The sequence below is a fragment of the Onychostruthus taczanowskii genome, unplaced genomic scaffold (genome assembly GCF_017590055.1).
Source record: "Onychostruthus taczanowskii isolate IOZ18803 unplaced genomic scaffold, ASM1759005v1 scaffold16, whole genome shotgun sequence".
Classification (NCBI taxonomy): Eukaryota; Metazoa; Chordata; class Aves; order Passeriformes; family Passeridae; genus Onychostruthus; species Onychostruthus taczanowskii.
Window position 1 is genome coordinate 9,819,037 of NW_024498795.1, and position 24,141 is coordinate 9,843,177.

General features: G+C 35.8%; 1 protein-coding gene across 2 annotated transcripts in view; it reads right to left on the reverse strand.

The window, feature by feature from the left end:
* The window catches only part of ROCK1 (Rho associated coiled-coil containing protein kinase 1), an 85,412-nt gene that overhangs the window by 45,547 nt on the left and 15,724 nt on the right, over positions 1-24,141 (reverse strand). For both annotated transcript variants that reach the window (XM_041399226.1, XM_041399227.1), the window contains exons 2-5: positions 7,372-7,453; positions 3,314-3,414; positions 2,365-2,502; positions 290-465 (exon numbers count right to left, since the gene is read on the reverse strand). In XM_041399226.1, coding sequence (XP_041255160.1) covers positions 290-465; positions 2,365-2,502; positions 3,314-3,414; positions 7,372-7,453 — 497 coding nt within the window. The remainder of the gene's footprint in view (positions 1-289; positions 466-2,364; positions 2,503-3,313; positions 3,415-7,371; positions 7,454-24,141) is intronic.

The window sequence follows — 24,141 nt, forward strand, 5'->3', positions numbered from 1 at the left end:
AAAGAAAAAAACCATTTTGGGGCCAACATGCTCACACCATTTTATCTCTTGGTAAAGTGGGACAACTTTATTGTTCCCCAAAGTGAGGAACATCAGCCCGCTGAAAACCCTTACTTTATCACCTCAGACTTACAGTTTCTGAGGCAACAGCTTTTCAATTTGTAAGATGGAATAATTATGGAATAACAATAAAGAAGTAGTATCTTGAATTTTGTAACTGCCTAAACTGAAGTGATTCTGGCAGCATCACGAAATAAACAACCCTACATAATATCTTTTTCTTTCTCACCTGTGTATAAAACCCATTGAGTGAATTGCATCTAATGCAAGTACAACTTCAGCAGTATAAAATCTTGCCCATTTCTCTGGAACATCGTAGTTACTCATTAAATTCACAAGGTCCCCACCAGGCATGTATTCCATCACCATGTAAAGGTAACGGTCATCTTGGAATGCATAAAATAACTGCAAAAAAGCAAAAACAAAAAATAAGACAGTAATGTTCCAGTTATCTTTAATACTTTGCTTGTTGGCAAATCAAAGGCACTTCTGTGAAAGCTGATTTCCAAAGTAATAGAATTGCTACAATAACTGCAGCAACTCTGCATCATTCAGCAAACCTCCTAAAAAGAAGTTAACCTCTAGAGCCAGATTCTCCATCAGTTCATATTACTCTGGAAGAAATAGAGTCCAGGTTACAAATTATGATTAGCGAATTTGGTGCAAGGAATTTTGAGATCATTTCAAAGAATGCTCATTACATTTAGACAAAATGTTTTTCTTTCTCACTGGGATGTTAGTTGACCCATATGCAAAGATGAAATTACTCTGTTGCAAACATCTGCCTGATTCTACTTGTAACGTCAGTAAATGTTCATTTTTCTATTGTCAACATTTATTATCTAGAAAATTAGTCTAAACTATAAACAATAAAAATATTTCCCTTAAGTTGCCAGCCCTCTGTTCAACATGAGTAGTGCAAGCAGATTTTTCCTCACTTACCGTTAAACAAGAAAAATATTTCCCTTAAAGTTGCCAGCCCTCTGTTCAACATGAGTAGTGCAAGCAGATTTTTCTTCACTTAAAACTGTATGAAATAGCCTAAATTTTATTCTGCACAATCACACCCAGACAGATATTTGATTTGGGTAAATTTTGAATGAGTTTGTGTAATTCCAACCTAACAGAAGATTTCACATGCTTAAGCATAAGAACAGTTTAAATAAACAAGATGACATGTGCACACACAACGCTCAATGATTGGTTCAGGCATGTTCCTTAGAACTTCAAAGGCAGCAGCGCCTCCCAAAAAACTGTCAGTGAGAACACTAAAATGGGGAAAAAAATTACCAGAGCAGGTATAATTTGCAAAGATACACACAAAAATTAGAATTTACAGAAGCTCTGTCTTAAGCACATCTTTCTGGTATGCTTTCTGGTATGCTGGATGATTCAAGTAAGTACTACAGAGCAGATGCACCAAAATATATCTGGCAAAGAGTTTTAATAATATTTTTTTATCTTGCAAATCTGACAAAATACAGTTTGAAGCAAGCGTTATCCCTGCTCTTTTGTATAGCACTGCTATAAAAAACTGCTATTATCTTAATTATCTAGAAAATTAGTCTAAACTATAAACAATAAAAATATTTCCCTTAAGTTGCCAGCCCTCTGTTCAACATGAGTAGTGCAAGCAGATTTTTCTTTACTAAAAACTGTATGAAATTCCTAAGTTTTATTCTGCACAATGTATAGCAGTTACCCATTTGACTTGGGTAAATTTTGAATGAGTTTGTGTAATTCCAACCTAACAGAAGATTTCATATGCTTAAGCGTAAGAACAGTTTAAATAAACAAGATGACATGTGCACACACAACGCTCAATGATTGGTTCAGGCATGTTCCTTAGAACTTCAAAGGCAGCAGCGCCTCCCAAAAAACTGTCAGTGAGAACACTAAAATGGGGAAAAAAATTACCAGAGCAGGTATAATTTGCAAAGATACACACAAAAATTAGAATTTACAGAAGCTCTGTCTTAAGCACATCTTTCTGGTATGCTTTCTGGTATGCTGGATGATTCAAGTAAGTACTACAGAGCAGATGCACCAAAATATATCTGGAAAAGAGTTTTAATAATATTTTTTATCTTGCAAATCTGACAAAATACAGTTTGAAGCAAGCGTTATCCCTGCTCTTTTGTATAGCACTGCTATAAAAAACTGCTGTTATCTTAGTCATGTATACCCTACCAGACCAAAAAAAAAAAACAAAAAAGAGACTTCAAAACATGTCATTCCAGGCCATGCAGTGTTGCAACCGAACTATTCTATAATGCTAATATTTTAAAAGCAGTATCACTTTACCTGAACAACCCAGGGACTATTAGCAAAAGCCATAATATCCCTTTCTTCCCAGAAGAATGCAGAATCAGATCTTTTTATCATCTCAAATTTGCTCAGAAGTTTCATAGCATACACTCTCCTTGAGGATTTATGCCTTACCTGTGAAGACAAATGTGACATACCGAATGTATTAGTTTGCCATATTAACACATGAAAAACATCACTGAAAACATTACTTTTCCTGCTTTACCATTTAACACATTTTATAAGACTCCACACATTACTATAAAGGATTATATACTGTACATCCACAAAATAATTACATTTGACATTGCATTGCTTTTAAAATACTTGCTAGAACTTTTCAGTACAGAAGTCCATAGGCACAGGAGTCACACAAGCTGCATGTATGTGCCTTTAGAAGGACAAATACTGGCAGTTAGTGATATTAAATACCATAAAGTTAAAACTACAAGCATTTTCCAGAGTTCATTAGCAGATGTGTATACTTGCTGCTGTATCTCCAGTTTCTCCCACCAGCACTTGATTAAATAAAGCAGGATTAACAAGCCTGGCTGCTAACCTATCACAAACAACACACATCTCTCATCTGTGAGAACTATGTCCACAAAAATCTGGTGTAGTCCCTGAACTGGCAGAAACTCTTCTAGCCCTTAAGACTTCAAGTGTCCATGTAAACAATGGTAAAGGCTAATTTTCTTGATTATGAGTAATACACATTCCATTTTAAGAGAGAAGACTACAATGCAAAACAAGTACTTGCGCAATTGGACAGGACTGAAATAGGACATTTTCAAAAACATTTCCAGAAATTGTAAAGGAAAAAAAATTCACTGAGCCAAAAGCTTTACTATTTAAGACTGCATGTTCTGAACACTACACTGAGAAACAGATGCACGAGCAAATACTACAGAATACGTTCAAATGTACAAATACAAACTCAACTTACCAACTGAACCTCCCCAAATGCCCCTCTACCGATCACCTTCACCACTTCATAATCTTCGGCTTTCATGCGCAGATCTCTCATTTTATTTACTGTGTCTTTATCTACATGGAACAAAACTCACAATTCATATATAGTCAACTTAATTAAACCCGTTTGTCTAACTCCAATTTTTCATAGTTTTTAGAAGAACTGCTGCTCAAAGAGCCTACATTGCCAGTGAAAAATTCTCTGCAAGAATGCATGACCTTATTCTCACAACCAGACACCAAATAACCAAATGCAGTGACTCCACTGTACAATCCCACTACAGGAGACCTTAATTTAGAAATTTTGTTTAAAATATTTACCTTAAAAAAAAAAAAAAAAAAGCTATGCAAGAATTTCCTATCCAGCACCATCCTGCTTGCAAGCTGATCAGAATAAAAATATTATTTCTGAATAAATATGCAACACAGCTGGGAAAGTGTATAAAAAATACACTACAAGACAATTAAAAAATATGTTTTGAAAAAAGTTATGCTTTCCTGCACTTTCATGATTCCTAATACTCAAAAAAAGAAGATTTTAATTTAAAACATGCAGTGGGAATCACTGCAATTATTTATATAAACCTGTCATTCTATAAACTAGAATAATTTACAAACTCCCAGTGGACAGATATTCTAATTCTAATTCCAAATTTGGTAAAAGATTAAAACAGTCTATTTTAATCCATGTGGGTCAACACTGGCATGAGACTACGTAGAAAAGCTTCATGCTTCAGTATTTCTAAAAGCCAGGAAGTTCTACTAAAACAGATATGCTTCTAACAAAAAAATAATGCAATGGCATTTTATTTTCAAAAATAGTATTCTAGGCCTAAAAGCAAAGTTTAGAGAGAAGTAAGGACAGTGGAAGAAAAAGGAGGAGAAATATTTTAAATTCATATGCTAAAAACTGATAAAACAGTTGACAGAAAATTATTAGATTTCTACCTACACAGGTCACAATCTAAAACAAAAGCTGCCTATCTACAATAAAAATTCAGTAAGATTTTATTACCGCAAGAGGAACAAACATAGTTCTGCTTAAATAAATACTTTGAGGCGTTATTATCTAATGTAAAGCAACCATTTACAATGTGTTTATAACACAGGTTTATTATGGTAAATTATAGCAAAATTTTAAATTCTGACAAATTCTGCCACATAGGGATCAAAATATTCAGTAGTTCCAACAAATAATGCATTGCCTTATTTGCTCTGGTGAGAACTGGCTTACAGAAGAGAAGGAGCAAGATTGCACAGAACTAAAATGCAGCAATTTTCAGGACAGCAATTTTCTAGCTATTGTTAACTTTCTGCCCAGTAATCTCACAACAGGAGGCTCACCTCTTCTGAACAAAAAAACCTAAGCACAATATGAATCCTTTAAATGGTATTCAATCACAAGTACTGCCTTTGAACAAAGCAGAATTAAGGAAAATACATCTGAAGAGCAACCTAAGCTAAGGATTTTAAAATAATGTAAGCCAAGCTTGTGATCAGTTGCAAATTGAAATTTACTGCTAGAGATGCATACTGACACTCAGCTATCTTCAGGTAACACCTTATAGTAACACCCGTGCTGGAAATAGGACCTCCATATTCTAAGATCTGTTCAACAAGGTTTATCAGGCTGCAATAGGAGTTCCTTATCTCCCAGGAGCAGTGGAGGACCTGCCCAGCTTATGCTGTATGAACAGCTGGGGTGGCTCCCATGGCAAAAATCGCCCTCTCCCAACTCGCCCTGAACTTTGGGTACAGGCTCAGATGCTGCCTTGAAATAAACTGAGTCACCACTGCAAAGCAGGGCTTTCAGATACCTCCAATACTCATTTCTTCATTCTTTTAATTCTATAGGGTAGAGAAACTATAAGGTTCTACATTTGCAAAAATCATCCTCACAACCTCAGCCGGTAGAGGCAGATTTTGGAGGCTCCACAAATATACAACATAAATTAGGGAGAAGTAAAGAGGGGATAAGGAGTGGTTCATAGGGCTGTAAGTCTACAAAATAAAGGAAGCAAACTCCCATTTTGTTTGCCATCCAGAAATTTATTTTAAATTTCTGCAATAACATTGCAAACCAGGCAGCTGATACTGCAAAAAGATATTTTAAACAGTCTCCTAATAAAATAAAAGAAACACAAAAATGTTTTTTTAATATAAATTCAAGGCAAACTAAGATTTCAGTTCCCTTTAGGGCCACTACTCACACAGCCACAGCTTGCTTTCATATTTCAACAAACACTGCAAGTCAATGTTTCAAAGGAAGTTTGAAGGGAACCAATGTGTTCTGTTCTCCACCTTCAGATTACTTCAGGTCACATCTTACAGAGTATATAATTTATACCTAAAAGATATTCATTATCAGGCTGTAAATGTAAAATTTTCCTTTCACTCAGCCCTTACTGCAGAAGTGAAGCTTTTTGAGACTCACTAATGATTTCACTACTCATAAAAATTACATTCAAATTATCTGTTGCAATGAGTATTTCCTTTGCCTGATACAACTTCTCTTTTCTCCAACAGTTTCACCACACCTTCTCAGTAAATAACTGAGTATACAAAATGTGCATGTAACTCAGCATATGGTATCATACAGTTTGAACTGTGAGAAGTTAAACAGAACATTAGAGCTTAGGCTTTCAGTAACAAGCTTACGTGGAAATGAACCATCAAACAGATCTAGTAGACTCAAATATTCACAAAAATGGAGATTAATGTAAAATAATAACCACTAATTCACTATCACAGGTTACAGTTGCACTCAATAAACCATTTGAAAACAATGTGGAAACAAAAAAAAACACTCCACATAAATTTCAAAGTAAAGACAAAAATTATTTTCACCAAATTACTTCATATTTACCCCAAAAAAACATTTATTATAGAATTTAATTTAATTGCTTAAGCATGTAACAGGTTACAATTGCACTCAAACCATTTGAAAACAACGTGGAAACAAAAAAAACCACTCCACATAAATTTCAAAGTAAAGACAAAATTATTTTCGCCAAATTACTTCATATTTACCACAAAAAAAAAACTTATTATAGAATTTAATTTAATTGCTTAAGCATGTAAAAATCTAAATTATTTTCACCAAATTACTTCATATTTACCCCAAAAAAACATTTATTATAGAATTTAATTTAATTGCTTAAGCATGTAAAAATCTAACAGTATTAGCTTAATTTCAAGTTTTGCCCATTTAGTCTACAGGCAGAAGTAAATCTTCAATCAGTAAACATTTCTGCCATGATCTTCAGAATTTGTCAGTTTGGCAGCCTTCAGAAAAGTTTTGATTCATAAATGCCTTTTTGGAGTTTTCTTTGTGTTTTGATTTTTTAAATTATGAAAATTATGGAACTATTATTTCTATTAAAAGACCAACTTTACTACTTTAAAATGTTATTATAGAGTATAACGTGCAGGAAATCTGACAGTGGAAAAACACAGAGTAAATGCAGAGAATTCTGCAGCCACATCAGCTGCATACACAAGTAAATGCATCAGCTGTGCAGTATAAAATTTTCATGAAAAGAGACCTTTCATACTAAAAAACTCAAAAGCTTACAAAATAATGCTCCAGCCTGTTAGTGAACAAACATTTAATACAATTCCATTACACTATACACATCACTATGCCATTTTATTGTTAATTGCTTAAGATATCCTAGTACATGAAAATAGAAAACAAGTTATGGGAATCCAGGGAGTTGCCCTAACAAAGACAAGAGGCCTTTCTCTTAAAAGGCTTTGTGCCACTTCAGACAAGGCCATTTACAAGGGCAACAGATTGGACATTCAATTGCTGGGGATGAGATTTACATAGGCAGCTGTCACTTCTCAGTGGGAAATAAATAAATAAAACTCTTGCACCCAATAAATAAGACTCCTGCACCCAAAACAACTTGTACCCAAAAACTCAATGCACTCCAAACTCCTAGTTGCCTTTCAAAGAGCTGGAACAGGTATTTTCTTTTTGATATTACAGACTTCTGTTATTTTGTAAATTAAACATTAAATACTTACACCTGTTTAAGAAGTTATCAATGTTCTTGTTTTTTCTTAAGGCAGGAAAATCCAAGTCATACACCAAAGCATCTAATCCATCCTGAAAAAAAAAAACAAACAAAACAACAAGCAAAATTAAGTATTTGAAAAAATAATTACACATGCCACTAACTAAAGAGCCAAGTTAAAAAAAAAAACAGTTGTCCCTATCAATCTTCCATGCAAATGAAATCGTTCACATTTATTTAATGACTGTTAGTAGTTACATGAAACAGCTGTTACTCCTTCACTTCCATGGGACTCATCAAAATTTAATTCCATATGCTTCTATGTATTATTACCTTAATTAGCTCCATACCTACATGAAAATAATTACTTTTTCCAAATACAAAAAGAACAAATAGCAGTTCTAATGAAGTTCAGTAATATTAAAAAGTCACAGTGCATCACAGAGTAGGCACTTGAACATGAAATTGCTACTGGCAAACAGGACAAAAATGGTAATTTAATTCACAGAATCAAACCCCTGCATTTTATCCATTGAACTCAGTGTGAATTCTCATGAACACGATGTTGGGCTTTATACACTCCTACTTAAATCTAGAAACAAACAGCCACAAGCTCATCTGGCACTACTACCCCAGCATGCATCCCTATAAACAAAAGCAAACCAAACACCATCAGAAAACCCAACAGAAAAATACAACAAGGAAGGAAATAGTTTTAAGGTCTCATTAAGTGCTGTGAACTTTGTGACTTACAGTTTAAGTCTAAGTTTGTCACTAGGTATAAATGACTCCTCAGTGGGTAGCACCTTCTTGGAGAAAGACTAAACCCAGATTTTTGGCTGAAAACCACAGATATGGCTTCAACTGAAAAATTATCAAGCATTCTAGGAATTATGTAACAAAGAATTAAAGCGCATTAGGGAGTCCTCTGTCTCTCAGGTAAGTGCAACAACTGCAAAAACAGAGACAAAGGTCTTAAAATACAAACTGATGGATGTTACTAAAGCATGCCAGAGATGTACTGCTATTTACTTGTCCATTCATAGCTAGGTGTTTATATTACCTATTTTTAACCTGCTTGGAGCGAGATATTCGACCAGACATATCTTTCATCTGATCAGTTCAGATCTGACTAGACCTAATTTGATTGCTTTCAGCTTTTAAAAGGATTTTTCTATCTTTTTTTCAGGATTGAAAACTGGTCCATCAGTATTGCTAAGTATACCAAGTAACTATGCCTGAACAAAAGCTAAAACACAAGCTTTCTGAAAGCTTATTTTCCAGAAACACATAGTTGAGAACACATTTTATTTAGACTGAAATATTAGTCTTTGATCTTTCACTTCAAATTCAAACCTATTTTTCACCTCAGTCTTTACAACTGACTTTCAACTATAAAAAATCCCAAGTACTATCAAGACCAAAATTATTTCTTGGCTTGCAGTCCTCACTTTTAAAGTATGTGAGATAAGAATTATTTGCTTCAGATATAATAAGCAGTAAAATCATGCTAGAATTTGAAAACAGGTAGCTGCAAGGATAATCAGAATTACTTTAAAGGCTGGATCTTATTAAAATTGTCAATTTCATAAAAACATTCCTTTTTTAAGCTACCTCTGCCTACAGTGGCTCATTTTGAACTAAGAAATGCTAAAATGAAAACCAAAAAATCAAGAAAAGCATCACAGTAAGTCACTTCTCTAAAATAAAGTCAGGTTTTGCATCCTGTGCATTAAAGGATCACCTTTTTGGACTGACACTGATGATGAAAAAAGAAAGCAAATAGCAAGGAAGCAACATTAAACCAGTCAGTAGCAGAAATAACAGAGTAAGAGGCCAACAACAATTTGGACTCAAGACCGATGCAGAAATAAAGCTATGCAGGCAGGGTAACTGTAATTTAGTGAGAAATACTTTGCAAACTACTAAAAGACACCTTTGCCAAAGACACACGGTAAATACCCAGGAAATCCAGGAAAAAAAATGAAATTCTTTGGTTCTTTTGACTAAATTTAAGGGAGAACCATGATAACATGTACAGCACTACACTAAGCCCACCAGTAGCTTCTGTGCATTTATCTCCATGCTGTGTGAAGCAGCAGGAAAACACCAGCTAGGAGGCTGCTGGGTTCCATCCAGTGATTTTTAAAAGCAAATTAAAGAGATGACAATGAACTGTCAAAATCTGGGGTTCAATCTGCTGTGAAGCCTTCCAGTCTGTACAGTCAATTGATTTGTCCAGGTTCACAGTTAACACAAAATTTCCACAAGCCAAGCAGAACCAAAAATTCTCAAATCCTGGTTGGTTCTGGGATTGTGCAATTATCTGTTTCAATTCAGGGCTTGCTTCAAAAGCCAAAATTCACTATTTTACTTGATAGGAAGGGAGGTTTTAAACACCAAATACAAAAATATATGAAAAATGGCAATATGTTTAAATTAATAACATTAATCTTACTTTTGTATCATACTTTTTCTTTCAAAATACTAAAATATAAGCCCATGACTAAAGAAGCATACAGTACAGAAAACTTCATGGTTTCCTTGGTGTCTCAGGCATGTTAGCTATTTTGTTGTGTTATTTTTAAGTTTTAATTTAAAGATGGGAAAAAGTATACAAATTCCCTTTTAACAAGCAAAGGCAAGTTTCAATACTGTTTAATTCAGAATTCACCATGTACAATGTTTCCTGTTCTGTTCTTCACCTTCCACTTCTTAGATATGAACTCCATCAATTAAAATACTTAACAACTCTGAAATACAGATTTAAGCTCTTGATCTTCCATTCATTTCAAATCATATTTCAAGATCATGCAAACAGTATCTCAGGAAGCTACATGCCAAGAATATCTTATTTAAAAGGCTCTTCAAGAATCAGCTTCCCTTCACTACAGTATCCAGAGAATAAGCTAACCTCGTTCAAAACTTCCATTAAAAAAAGGTAAGGATGGGTGATATTCTATAATTAAGAGACTTGCAAATCCTTAACTCTCAAAATAATTATTTTCTTCAACCGAAGTAACCTTCTGAAGAAAAAAAACCCTTGGTATTATTTTAGTGTCAGACTGCAAATGCAAGACTAAGCTTGAAGCAATTTTACGGAATCATAATTAATGGAAGTAAAATACTTGAGATACCCAGTGTAAAACATAAAGCATGAAACAGCCTACTTCACTTACATTAGCTAAAGCAGAAGAACTTGCAAACACTACAGGCTGTCCCAATACCAAGGGAAGCACAGAAGCACAGCTATTTTTAAATGGTATCACTAGTGGACAAACAGGGAGGAGTGCACAAGCTCAAAGTGAGCGTTGGTTCAAAGTGGTGAGGGTCAGAGAGATTGGAACATACTATGGAGTTGTAGAAATAATGGCTTATAGAAAAAGGGTTAAGTCTAAATGAGACATGATCATTATTGCCAGTGGCTGCTGAGATAGCTCATCTCTCAGCTTTCTTCATTCCATCTTGGTCCATCTTTCAATATGTCGTCTGACTTTTTTGCCAGCACAGAAAGAAAGGGACATCATCTTTCCGCCAAGACCTATAGCAGCCATACTCTTCTCCTTCAAGGACGACAAGAAATCATTATAACAAGTAAGCATACCTCCAGTAGTTCCATGAACTATATTAAAACAAGACTGCCTCAATTTTATGATGGATTTTTCCTCCACTTGGATGGGTGCCATATATTTTTAGTATGTACTTTCTTTAAATACAGCACATTCCATACTTCTTGGAAACTGTGGCTTAGAGGTATTTTCAGCTAACACTAAGTTCTACCTTATTTTGTCATTACAGAGCAATTTTCCTGTTTAGCTTTCAGGTCTACACAGACATTTTTGTTTTAACAGTTAAATTGGATTACTAAAATAAATTGGTTTATACCTCCACTTACATGGTCACTTACACGGTATTCCAGAGGTGATTAAAGAAGAACAGGGAAAAAACTTCATTTCTAATGTTCTTCAGTCAGTTTCATGGTCTGATACAGCCTTTTCTATATCACATTCATTCAATGAAATCATCAATAGTTTCATTATCTGTTTAAAACACCTCATTTTATCCTTAAATTTTAAAGAGGGCACACTAGGGAGTCATTACAACATGCAGAGTTCTTCCTTATGAAAACAGTAATTCCAGATATTCTGTTGGTTGAATTTCGTTCATTACTACATCATACTTAAAAGTTTAACAGGTACAGTTACATGGAATAAAACCAAAGGTCAGTCTACATGCATAGACTGGCTCTGGAGGTGACAGTAAGTGTCCAGCGAAGAGGATATGAGCAAGCACTGCTCATCTATATGTGTGAGCCAAAAATAGCACTGTCATAGTTGACTGGCATTTTGACAACTATGATAAGAATTTTCTAGGCAACTTTTTTTTTTTTTTGTGATTTTTGTCTAAATGTTTTCTCCATTGCATTTACAGCACTGCACAGATATGAACTCTACCACCTATAGGCTATACAAAGTGTATCTCATCTTGAGCTTACCACTCTTCAGCCAAAAAAAGAGATAATGACTCTTTACCCACCTCACCCTAGACACAGATTTACACACTTGCAGCATTTCTGGCCAACTCTTTTCCAATTATCCTTGTATGAAAGTTATTTCAATTCCCACCATCAACACCCTCTGGTGATTTGTTATTTCCACCATGTACATTTTTACTGGGGCAGGGGCACATGTGGAGAAACTGCACATTGTGTGTAAGCTGTGAGCAAGTAAGTAGACAATGCATTACAACAGTTACGGTTCTGTGCTTCATTGTATTTTCAGTTCTTCACTGAAATATCTGCTTAGTTTTTACAGTCACTGTGTACTAGATTGATTCTTTCAAAAACTAGGCATTACAAATCAAAGCTAGTTCAACATAAGTCCATAAAGATGAGAGGTTTTTCTCCCATGCACTCAATCAACATTCAAAGATGAATTTTACCTACCACTTTTAATCAGCCAGGGACAAATTATTAATTTCTTCTTTGATTTGCTAGATCTTTAATTTTTACTGCTCTACCTCATAAATTGATCATTATTCACCATTTTACATCCCTTATGACTGTGAAATACCACACACCTGCTCAACTTCATTACCAATCTGTTTTGAGTAGACTGATCACCACCTTTCCATTTATTCATCTATTCATACACGGAGCCAAGCCCAACAGCCTTTGCCATTACTTTCTCTTCAGTTGTTCTAAAAACACAGAATGCTGTAACATAAAACTTACCATTAACACATACATTAACTACACAATCTCTTAACACTGAATTTCTCAGGTTGTTATGCTAACTTCTTTTCATTAAGTTCATCTAAAATTGACTGATTTTTTTCAGTTTGTCTTAAGCAGTCTCACATTAACTGGATTTCTCTCAAATTTTGATCTATACCCACTTGCAAAGTTTTAATGCATTAAACTGCCAGTACTACTATGACTATACTAGAGTTCTTCACTCTGCAACTACATTCCCTAATTTCAAAACTCACTACAATTATGTAATGCTGGTTTCATTCAGATGTTTGAATTGATATTAATTTTATAGAGATATTTGAAAATATACACTATCAACCAATTCCAGCTTAGCAAAACGTATCTCATGATTCATAACTGTTATGAAGTAGAAAATGCAGTAAATGATCGACATTATCAGGGTACAATTATATCATTTTTATATTTTGAAATTTTATTTACACACATTTCATTATGATGCAGTATCATCTAGCACCAATAAAAATACATGAAATTCAGCTGAAACTTTGTTACTGAGACACTTGATTATTTTACTATTTATTTAGCATTCAAAGCACTAAAAAATACTTAATGAGTATTACCAGCACAAAAAATTTGCATTCCTTGCACAGACTGGAAGTTATCCAAGTTTAGACTCTTTGCTACTTTTACTTTTTTCAAGAGACAAAAGTAAGCCTTAAAATCTACAACTTTTAACTATCCATATTTTGGTTCCCTGTATTGTAGCCATTTTCCTATCTCTATAGCACTAAGATCTTCCCCCCTTACTATCAAATCAACAAACCTGACTCACCTTGTTTTGCGTGTGTTCATCATAATTCACAATAACGTCCTGTCATACGTAATTCTTTGGTCAACTATGCCAACAGTGCTACATTTATCTATCCCTCATCAAATACACAAAAGATCCCATTAAGTTTTAAGTTAATCATGGTCATTAATTTTGCTGTTCAAATAAGAGGAAACTGCAATTTAACACTTCATCTTTAAAGAGGACAAGATAATGTAGACAGAGTTAAGGCACTTCACTTAAGAATTTTCATTAAATTGTTAGAGCAGGCAAAGTACACAAACTGACATGTAAGCCTGGCTAAAAGGCCCTTGATTCATCACCCAGCACGACAGAACTCTACAGAGCTCCTTGCTCCCTAGTATTCTGCAATACTCCTAGGAGTTCTTGTAAATTTGCTTAAACAGATACCCTTTCAAACAGAAATATTGGGGGGCGTGGGGTGTTAGGTCAATAAAGAGCAAGGAGTTTGACTCAGTGAAGATTTAACAACTGAATAAGGAGATCTTGAAACTACAAGGCAGCATTATTGAAAGCAGTATGGATTATTGCTTTCATTGTGACCATTTTAAAGGGTTATTCCAAGTGTGGCTGCAAACTTCACGCACATTCTGTGTGCTTCCTTGTATAAGTACATGTACTTGCCTTCTGTTCAAACAGTAGCTGTTCAACACTTGCACTGACAAATTCCTGGAATACACATTTCCTGCATGACTCACCAGATTATAAATCAATACAGATATCTCTAACTATATTGATATACACAAACACATACATCACAATACTCACTGAAACTAACACCAGAGCCAAAAGGCCTCTCAATATTGTTATATCCATATTAGCACTTTAGGAAACCTCAGGTGCAAGTCTACAGACAGATACACATACAAGTAGTAATTTGCTTTCACAAGCACTTCTGGGTGCTGCTGTTTCATCACTTCCGCAATGGATCTTACCACCTGAAGCATCTCCTAAATAAACTAAAACAAAATGTAGTGCAAATCTGTGAAATCAACCTATACACAGTAAGCACGCAGGAGTACTGCCAGCATCCACTGCACGCCTCAGTCCCTCACTAAAACAGAGGCTAAGTCATAGATCCTTCACACCAGAGCCCCTCTCTGTCCACTGACTACACAGAGAAATCTTGAATCGCTAGATCTGTTTGGAATGACACCTATTCATGAGACTATTTCATGCCTAAAATTATAGAAAACTGACATGGTTTGAAGATGTGTTCCAGAAAATGTATTTCAGTGGGTGTTTCTTTCCACTCCAAATTCTAACACTATATTACAACATTAATTTTACTACAATAGCATAATTTCTTGTGGTCAACAGTCTTTACATCCAACTTTAATTTATTACATTACTGCTTTATTATTTCAATTCATCATCGGAATTAATTCCACTTAGTATTGCATCTTTAGGAACAACTATCAGATGAGAGAGCAGTGTCTTCAAAGATGATGAAGAACATAGACCAATATAGCACCAAGAACACAGACAGTAAAATCTAGGCATAAAAGAGTTATATCATATAATTTGAAAATAGCCCAGAAAGGTGTGAAACGGGAGTAAAAGCTGATTGCCATTAAGACAAATTAATGTCAACTGACTCATTTCACAGCAAGTGAGACTGCTGGATCCTTGCAGCCTCACTTCCTTAAAAAAGACCCACTTGCACTGGTTAATATGCTCTGTGGACAAGTTTTACAAACTTCAAAGCTTCTATACCAAATGTGGCACATTCTACCATGAAAACAATACTTTACATACACAGACTAACACAGTTGTAGAACTATCTGGAAGGCTACAGAGATTCTTTATATTTTAATGTGTAGAAAATAAGAAAATAGCCTACTTTAGGTTTAAATGATTTATCAAACCACATTTGACTAACACTACAATTAAATAAAGCGTAAGTGCAGCTTGGTAAAACTGCCCTTTTCAAGAAAACTGTACTAAATGTGATTAACACAAGTACATCTAAAACATACATATTTAAACAGTGTTAGAAGAAGTATGAGGCCTGGTTAGGAGCACTGACTGATGTTTATCACCATGGACGCAGCATTCCACAGCCACTGCAGCACTCGGTATTAGGAAATGCCTCACAGGTCTAGAGTTCCCAGCTACTGTAACAACTGCAACTGGAGATGAGCAGCCAGCCTGACACACTATCCACAGAAATACCTCGCGGTGGAAAAAAGCGACTTCACATCCTTTCCACTTCTCAAAGTTATGGTGCCAACCGAAAATATAAAGCAAGCCCAGTTCCCTCAACTAAGATATAAGATAACTACTTCATTTTTTTTTTAAACCAAACACCACTTGTAATTTATATCAGCAAATGATTGCTCTTTGAGGTCCTCACAGCTTTCTTGGTTATCCTGTGAGGGCAGATTCTTCCACAGGCAGCAGAGAGATCTGCTGTTCTGATTTGGGAGTCCCAACCTTTTCATTTGAAACACAAACACTCAAAACTACCAATTTAGATCAATGGGAGTCAACAGTCTAAGAAACGCTCATTAGAAAGCAAAAGTACCACGGATAAAAATTAACACTATGGATGCAAATACTGGTACATAACTTCCCTTCGACAAAATGTATAAAGACAGATCAGAGATAGGAAAGAATGAAGACAAACTGGTCCAGTCCCAGCTCAAAAGTCTAAGGTTTCTTTTGCAGCAACCTGCAAGGAGTTGAGCAGAGACGTCAACAAAAGGAAAGAAACTGCACAACTCCATTAAGAAATAGTGGTATTGACCAAAGGAAACAGAACCCCTCCACATCTGTTGCCTAGGAAATTGCTGTCTGCCTCCCATATTTTTTTCCAGGCAGGTATCCATGAAACCTGACTTCAGAAAGTAAGCCTTAGCCACTTGGCCAAGATGTGAATTAGCAAGACACCAACTTACTGCAAACAACATCAATAAAATTGCTTTAGCTCTTGTAAAAGCTGTCAAATATGTAAAGCAACTTTAGATCTCTTAGCTTTACATTACACCAAAACTAGCGCAAGTTCTCCCATCAACAGCTCAAATTGCTGCTTCTAGCTCTCCCACCATGCTTTTGCCTGAAAACTGATACCTCTGCTATGAAAAACAAACAAACAAAAAACATTACCATCAAAGCATGCAATATAACAAGTCACTGGAAAGGATACTAATTTTTCTGTAAATCAACAATACCTTAGCAGCCATACTGAACCTGATGTCACCTGACCCAGATTATGTTTGCTGCTAAGATAACCAAGTGCTAACTACAGACATAAACAATAAACTATACAACACCAAAAAGAGAAGTTCTCTTTTTAGCTTTGACTACTTGGTCTTGGAGATTATATTAGCTCAATAATTATGCTTTACAAAAAGACTCTAAAAAGGTGCACCAAGGAAAAGAAAGCCCTCTGGTATCACCCTGCAGAAAAATAAGCCAGGGACTGGAAACAGACACTGAGAACAAAAGTACTTAATCTTTTAAACAGAGCACAGACAATTAATTGAACAACTTTTCAAGAAAGAGTGGGAACATCACAATTTTTCCAGCAGTCTGGAAACACTGCACAAAAATCTCCCCTTCCCCACCACTAAAAGGGAAATTCTTCCCTAACACTCTGCAAGTCAAAACACTTCCACAATTAGAGGCAAATAGCCATGAGAGAAGTCCAGAAATGAAGATTATGAAAGAATTATACTAAAAAAACTCTGCAGAAACTGAAATAGTGATTTGTAAAGCAATATGCCTTTCCTTAGTGTCACATGCCAACCAATCTGCAAAACGAAAAATATGGGAAGTTGAGCACAACTGAAGCAAGGAATCAACTCTGAGAAGCTTCTTTGATTGCGCAATCTCCTGTCAGAGCTCTCGCTACATTTCTGCAATAAACATTCCAGCACAAGCAATCACACGTCAAGCAGATATTTGAAATATGCAACTAAACAAGAACTTAACACTATTTAAGAATTTGTGCATCATTAGGCAGTTTTGTATCGCAAACCCTAGTGAAGCTCATAGACTTTTTCGTGCATTGATTAAAAGAAAAACTTCACTTTCAATAAAAAAGATGTCTGTATGCATAAACCCAAAGTTTTTGTATTTGTTCTTTTTTCCATGATGAATACACCCACAAAAATGACTTTCAAGTAATGTTATTTTTAAAAAAGGTTATAAAAATTCCATGAGAATTACTTTAGATGTAGACAAGTTATTTCTATTTCCAACCACTTAGATTCGTCAGAATTAACAGGATTTTGTTACTAACAGGAACAAAACAGCAAGTTTTCCACATTTTCGGGAAATTTTCACTGTTAATGTAGAACAAAACAGTTCTGCTAACAGATTGCTTCCACAGTCCAGAACCCAATGAAGTAAATTTATAAATTTAAAAAAACTTGTTTTACCCATTACCTTTAAGCAATTTTTTTTAAGTGTGAAGAAAAAAAGCTCTCTTTCAAAACCCACTTGAAGAAAAAATGGCAGCATATACAGACAATGCCACCAGTAACACTATTTTAATTAATACTGGATGTTTAAGTATATATTCAAGTCATTAATAGTGACTATTTTTGGGTCAAAAAATACTCCCCCAACAGATGCTTTCAGAGAAGTTGTGGATGTCCCATCCCCAAAAGTCTTCAAGCCAAGCTGGACAGGGCCTTGAGCAACCTGGTCCAGTGACTGCCCATAGCTAGGTGATTGGAACTAGATGATCTTCAAGGTCCCTTCCAACCCAAAACATTCTATAGTTTTTTGATTTAAACCAAATCTCTAAGTACTCTTTTTACCCTTTCTGACACCACAGTAGAATCATGACTAAAATCCTGAATGCTTTGGACTGCATGTGAAAAAAGAAAGGTGTTAACTCTAAAACCAAAAATTTACATGAAATCATGGTTCCACATTCCACTACCAAAATGACAGAACAGAACCAAAGCTGTCCATGAAAACTTAAGGGTGGCTTTCTACAAACTGCAAGTCTGTCTCATTATAATCAGTAAGGATTTTACCATATGTAATACTGCAACAATATAAGCCAATTTATGTGGGATTTCCAAGTACAGTATTTCAAGACTAGAGGAGGATAGGAAATGTTAGGAATCCATTACAGGATCCAGCATTTTTAATTTCAAGGAAGTCCAAAGATGTTGTGATTTATCATGCTTACAAGATTGTTAGGGGTGTGCAACTAAATTCCTTTTCAAGCTCTGAGACTAAAGTTTGAGGAAAACTAAAGCCACTGACTCCATACACCATAAAGAAGTTTTTCCCAACATTTCCATTGCTCAAGCATGACACATGCATTCCTAATACACTTGCTAAAGCATGAGACACAGAGAGCAGAACTTCACAAAACAGTGGTATTCAACTTCTACAACACTGGGTATTTTCAGCAAGCTCATATACTGCGATCATAAGGATGAAAATACTAAAATACTAAGAAAGAAATGTAAAAGCAACTCTTCTACCAACTTGTCCAGCTACATCGAAAGAGTATGTCAACTCCTCCCCAATACCATTCTTCCTCCTTAGCATTCCACAACCTGAGAAAACCACCCCCCACCCCAAACAGGATACAGTAGATTGATACATGTACTCCAAAGGCATGATTTTCTTTTGGATTTAGAACACGGGAGAAAACAAATCTTAACCCAAGAGGAAAGAGAGCCAGGGCTGTCTGGACCATTGCCACAATCATGGAATCTTGTCAAAGTCTCTCTTGCCTGTCCTTACAAGGGAGCAAGACTGAGCCTGGGCTGATTAACTTAATCTCTACAGGAGATGAGGGCAGGCAATATTTTTGTCACACCATAAAAGCTTGCCACGAGATAAATCAGAGTGCACTAACATCGTATTTTCTGTTCCTCCATCCCACAGCCATTTTGAGTAGCTGTCATTTACTTTCTCATCAAGCAGAGAGCAAAACTGATAAAAATGTGGTTTTTACAAAATAAACCAAAAGGGAATGAAAGGCTACTTTTTACTCTCATCCAAATTCTACATGATTTTTACCCCAGGATTTGCTTTATGAGAATATTTTTCTAGTATCTGATTTTTAAAAGAGGTCATTAAAAAAACACTGCTTTCTTGGAAATCTACATGAACTAAGACACTAGAGATACATTGTATGTGTGTATAAAAATATTTAAAAAACAAGTATTTCAAAGGCCATGTCAAATGAGGTCAGGCAGTACCTGCTACTTCCCATTCATATAAATTCTGTGTATGTAAAACACTGAGGAAAGCACGTTTCCAATTTCTAAACACTACAAAGTATCAATATGAGATATTCTGGAATGTAACTAAGAGCAGCAGTATCAGTTCAAGAATTTAAGAGTCACACTTTTGTCTGACATCCTGCACTTCAATTTCCAGAAGTCTGCCGGACCACAGAGCCAGTTTCTGAAGAACTACATAAAACATGGATGGAAACAGTAATTACGGAAACAGATGCTTGTTACCAATCATAATCATTTTTATAAATTAATATATATAGCCTCAGAGACTTCAAAAGGTAATGAAGAAGTCAGTTATACCTTTTGTGATATTCAAACTAAATGTATTGGCATTGAGGTAAACTATCCTTATATTTAACTAAACTCTGAACTACAGATAAACAATGTGACTTAGAAAAGGAAAAACCCAACCATCTGACTGACATTAAGAAAGGTCTAACACCAGGAAGTGTGTGCATGCATATACCCTCTATACACAGATTTACATATCCCAAACAACCAAGCATTTCAAATAATTTCTTTTTTTTTAAAAAGTGACCTACCACTTTCATTCAGATTCACATGTTACAAAGTGTTTGCTTGGCAAGAGAAGTAAGAAGCACCAAATACTTAAGAGAGACACAACAAACAGAGACAAATTCCTTTGCACTTGCAAAATTACAAGTAGTTCATGATGCAAAGCTCTATATGCAGTCTTCAGAGAAGAAAAGCAATGCAGCATTTAACCTAATACTGTCACGCAAAGCACATTTCAAATCCCCCTTACTTGCCTCAGTCAAGATTACACATTGTGTAACTTGCAGCAAACAGAAAAGAACTGAATTTCCTCTTTTCTGAACTGCTGTAGATCAACTCTAAGATCATGTCACATTCACAGTTTAGAGCTCTCCTTTTTTCCCTCCAATATAGAATTAAGGGACAAATAGGAAAATTGGTCATTTCTTATAATTTTGTCCCTTTACCTACTGAACTATGACATGTCAAATTTCCAATTTATTTAACCTTGCCTCATTGAAAAACCTCTTAATCTGCTTATTCTCTGAAGATGACACTTAGTCCAGTTCAATAGATTCAGTTAAAAGCCAACTTTTATAAATAAGAACACTGAGATAATACTTGTTAGAGATAATACCTCTTTTTGTAAGTGTTGCTGTAAAGAATTAAGAAAACAGCAGAAAACCAGTCTATGAATACATAAGCTATTCCTTCTGAAAACCAATATAAAAATCCATGGCTGTCCAGAAGACAAGAGCAAGAAAGTTCATAAAAAAAGCTGAGTGGAATAGTTCTATATTCTCACATACTATTTCTATATAGAAGTTAATCTTAACAGCAGAAAATCATCTGAATAGCCTACAGCCTGATTTGCTCTCTTTCCAAACTCTGTTCAATGTCATAAGCATACCAAAAACATATTTTAACTTTTCATTACCAAGTTTTTAAAGATTTTAAATTACTAGCAGTATGATCTTAAAAATTACAAAACCACAATTATAATATAGTTTACATTCCTTATCAATCCTCAAAATAAATATGCTATTTTCTGTAAAAAGGGAGAAGCATGCCTTTGAGTGTCCTAAAAGGCCAATGTGGCTTAGATCTTCTGTTCTGTCAAGAGTCAACTACCAGCACACTGCATTATTCTGAGCTAGCAGAAACATAACAGGAACCTGATGGCAAAGAAATTACTAAAAGGCATCCTGATTGAACCCCTTTTCATTGCAATACCACAGTAACAATGACTCAATTTGCCTGTTTGGCACCACAGATGTTGGAGCATCTCATTTCTTCAAAAGCGCACGAGGAATGCCAATGGCCTGACATAGCTGCCACTGGGAAAAGACCATAAGCAATAGCTGGAATTTGATTTGCTCTTTCCACTGAGTTCTTCCAATGCTTTCTTATTTCACCTAATACACCTTCACTGGTGGATTACAGTATGGCTCATGGTAGGTGTCCTCCTGCCCCACAACCCAAACCGTAAGAGGGTGGTAAATTCTGAAAGGCCTGTGGCTAAATACTACAGCTACCGAATGTAGCACAAGGGTAGCAGCTGTATTAGATGCTGGCTTGTAAAACAGAGACAAGAGGCTGTTGTAGAAAGATTGTGACCTCACTCTTGATGGACTGGCCTGAGGATTGCTGCTACAGAACCCTCTAATACCAGTCTCATTGTACAAGTGTAATTCTAAAACAAATCTCTTGCACTTCTAAGCTTTATTACAGAAAAATACTCAGCTGAGAAATAAAATACACTTAAAATTAAGAGCATAGTTTAGATAATTTTTTTCTTTATAATTCTTAGGGCTCCATCAGAAATAGAGATTCAACCAACTACTTCAGTTATTTCTTGAAAGCTTACCTGCAGCCTTGATTTTATGCCCAAATAAACTACCTATCTTCATCCAGTAAAAGTTAAATGTTGCTTGGCTATATCTGACTGTATATGGTAACAACCTTTCATATCCAAATTACCTGTTTTACTTCCATACTCACAAAGAAGAATTGTATCTTATTTACAGAAAACTTCATTCTGTGCTAATTCTTAATTTGGAGATATATACTAATCTCACTTGAAACATCATAAGACAAAACTGAAGCAATTTCTCATCTGAAACCATCATAAGACAAAACTCCTACCAGCTCCTGATGCAATTTTCTCTTGGCTTAACAGAGGTATCTTTCCAATCTAAATGGATAATTTGAACTTGCTGGTTTAAATTCTCAGAATGTTCTTCCCTCCTTCCAGACAGAGTTTATCTTAACTTCTACAGTATTAAATGTCACAAAGAGACAAAAATTAACTCTGTGGGAGCTGCTTTTCCTGATGCTTTATTTTTTTAAATTCAGATACTATTGTTACTTAGAGTTATCATTTAGAGTGAAAAATATTTAAGTAAATAACAGTGGTTTATATTTTTGTCCACTTAGAAACTAGATTTGTTATGCATGCATTCTGTGATTGAGCTTCTTCCATGTCTCCAGGCCACTACCTTTAAAGGTTTTTCTCTTTAAGTCTCTTTCACTCTCATGAGACCAGATCTGCCCTTAAGAGAAATTAACATTGCACTGCTCAGCACAGATACCATATCCTGTACAGTGTCACAGGTCAGAAAATGGGACCTCAATAGCTGAGGAAACAATTTGTACATATAGCACATACCATTACTTTTGGCTTAACTAACACTGCTGCAAACATATTGTTGCACTGATTTGACAGCTTCACTGAGGCTCTGAAACAAAGCTAGGAAAAGGCAAAGAGAAAACCAACCAGTGAAACACCGTAGAGATGTTTTCTTCAAAGACGGAGGATCACAGAGCCACAGAACAGTCTAGATTTGGTGGTATCTCCAAAGTTCACCTTGTGCAACTGTTCAAGCAAAAGGGAGCCTTGATGACATTGCTCACCACCCTGCTGAGACTTGAAAACCACCACCAATGGGGACTCTACCACATCTCTGAGGACATTGTTCCAATGACTGACTATTGTCACAGTAAAAAATTTCTTTTGTACATAAACCTCTCCCAATGCAACATGTACACGCTGGCCCTTGTTTTCTTCTCCTGAAAAGACAGATTCCATGTTCTTTGTAGCTGCCCTTTTAGCACTGGAACACCATAATGAGGTCCCCCAACCCTTCTCTGGGGGAACACCTTCACTTTTCCCTCACAAACCAAGTGCTCCAGCCCTCTGAATCACTTTTGTGACCCACCTTGAATTGCAGCAACAAGAACTGGACACCTCCCTACAGATGTGGCCTTACCAGCACTGAGTGGAATGCTCATATCTCCAGCTCTGCTACTGACCCCGCTGCAGATGCGGCCCAGGGTCCAACCTGCCCTTGCTGCTGCAGCCGTGCTCTGCTGACTCATGCCCACCTTGTTGTCCAGTGGGGCCCCAAGGTCAGCAAGGCTGCTCCCAACCTCACAGATCCCAGCCTGGACCAGGCCTTTGGTTGTGCCATCCCAGATGTATGAAACTGTTTGACTTTGTTAAACTTCATACTGCTCTTGCTTGCCCACTCTTCCAGCCTGTCCAGATCTCTCTGTAAAATGTCTCTTCCTTTTAAAATGTCTCCTCACTAATCAGTTCAGTGTCATCAGCAAATTTACTGAGGGTACTTTCAACGCTACCATCCAGGTCATGCAGGAAGACACTGGACAGCATTAGGCCCCGCATCCACCCTGGAAGACCCCAATTGTGACACGATGCAAGCCTGAGTAAAACCTACTGACACCAGAAGTTCTGATATATTTTTAAAATAACACATATTTGATGTCTCACCAAAATTAATTCAACTCTACATTAGCAAAATTTGGATTATTCCTTGTGCAATTTTGGTGTCACCATTCACTATACAGAAATATTCTCATCACAGTTTCCTTCTAACAAAATCTAGAGTAGAAAATTATAATTGCACAGTGTTGAAAGCAAACACGCCTCTCAGTTTTTCTGAAGCTTAGAGGACTTGAACTAAATTTGCAGATTTTTTTTTA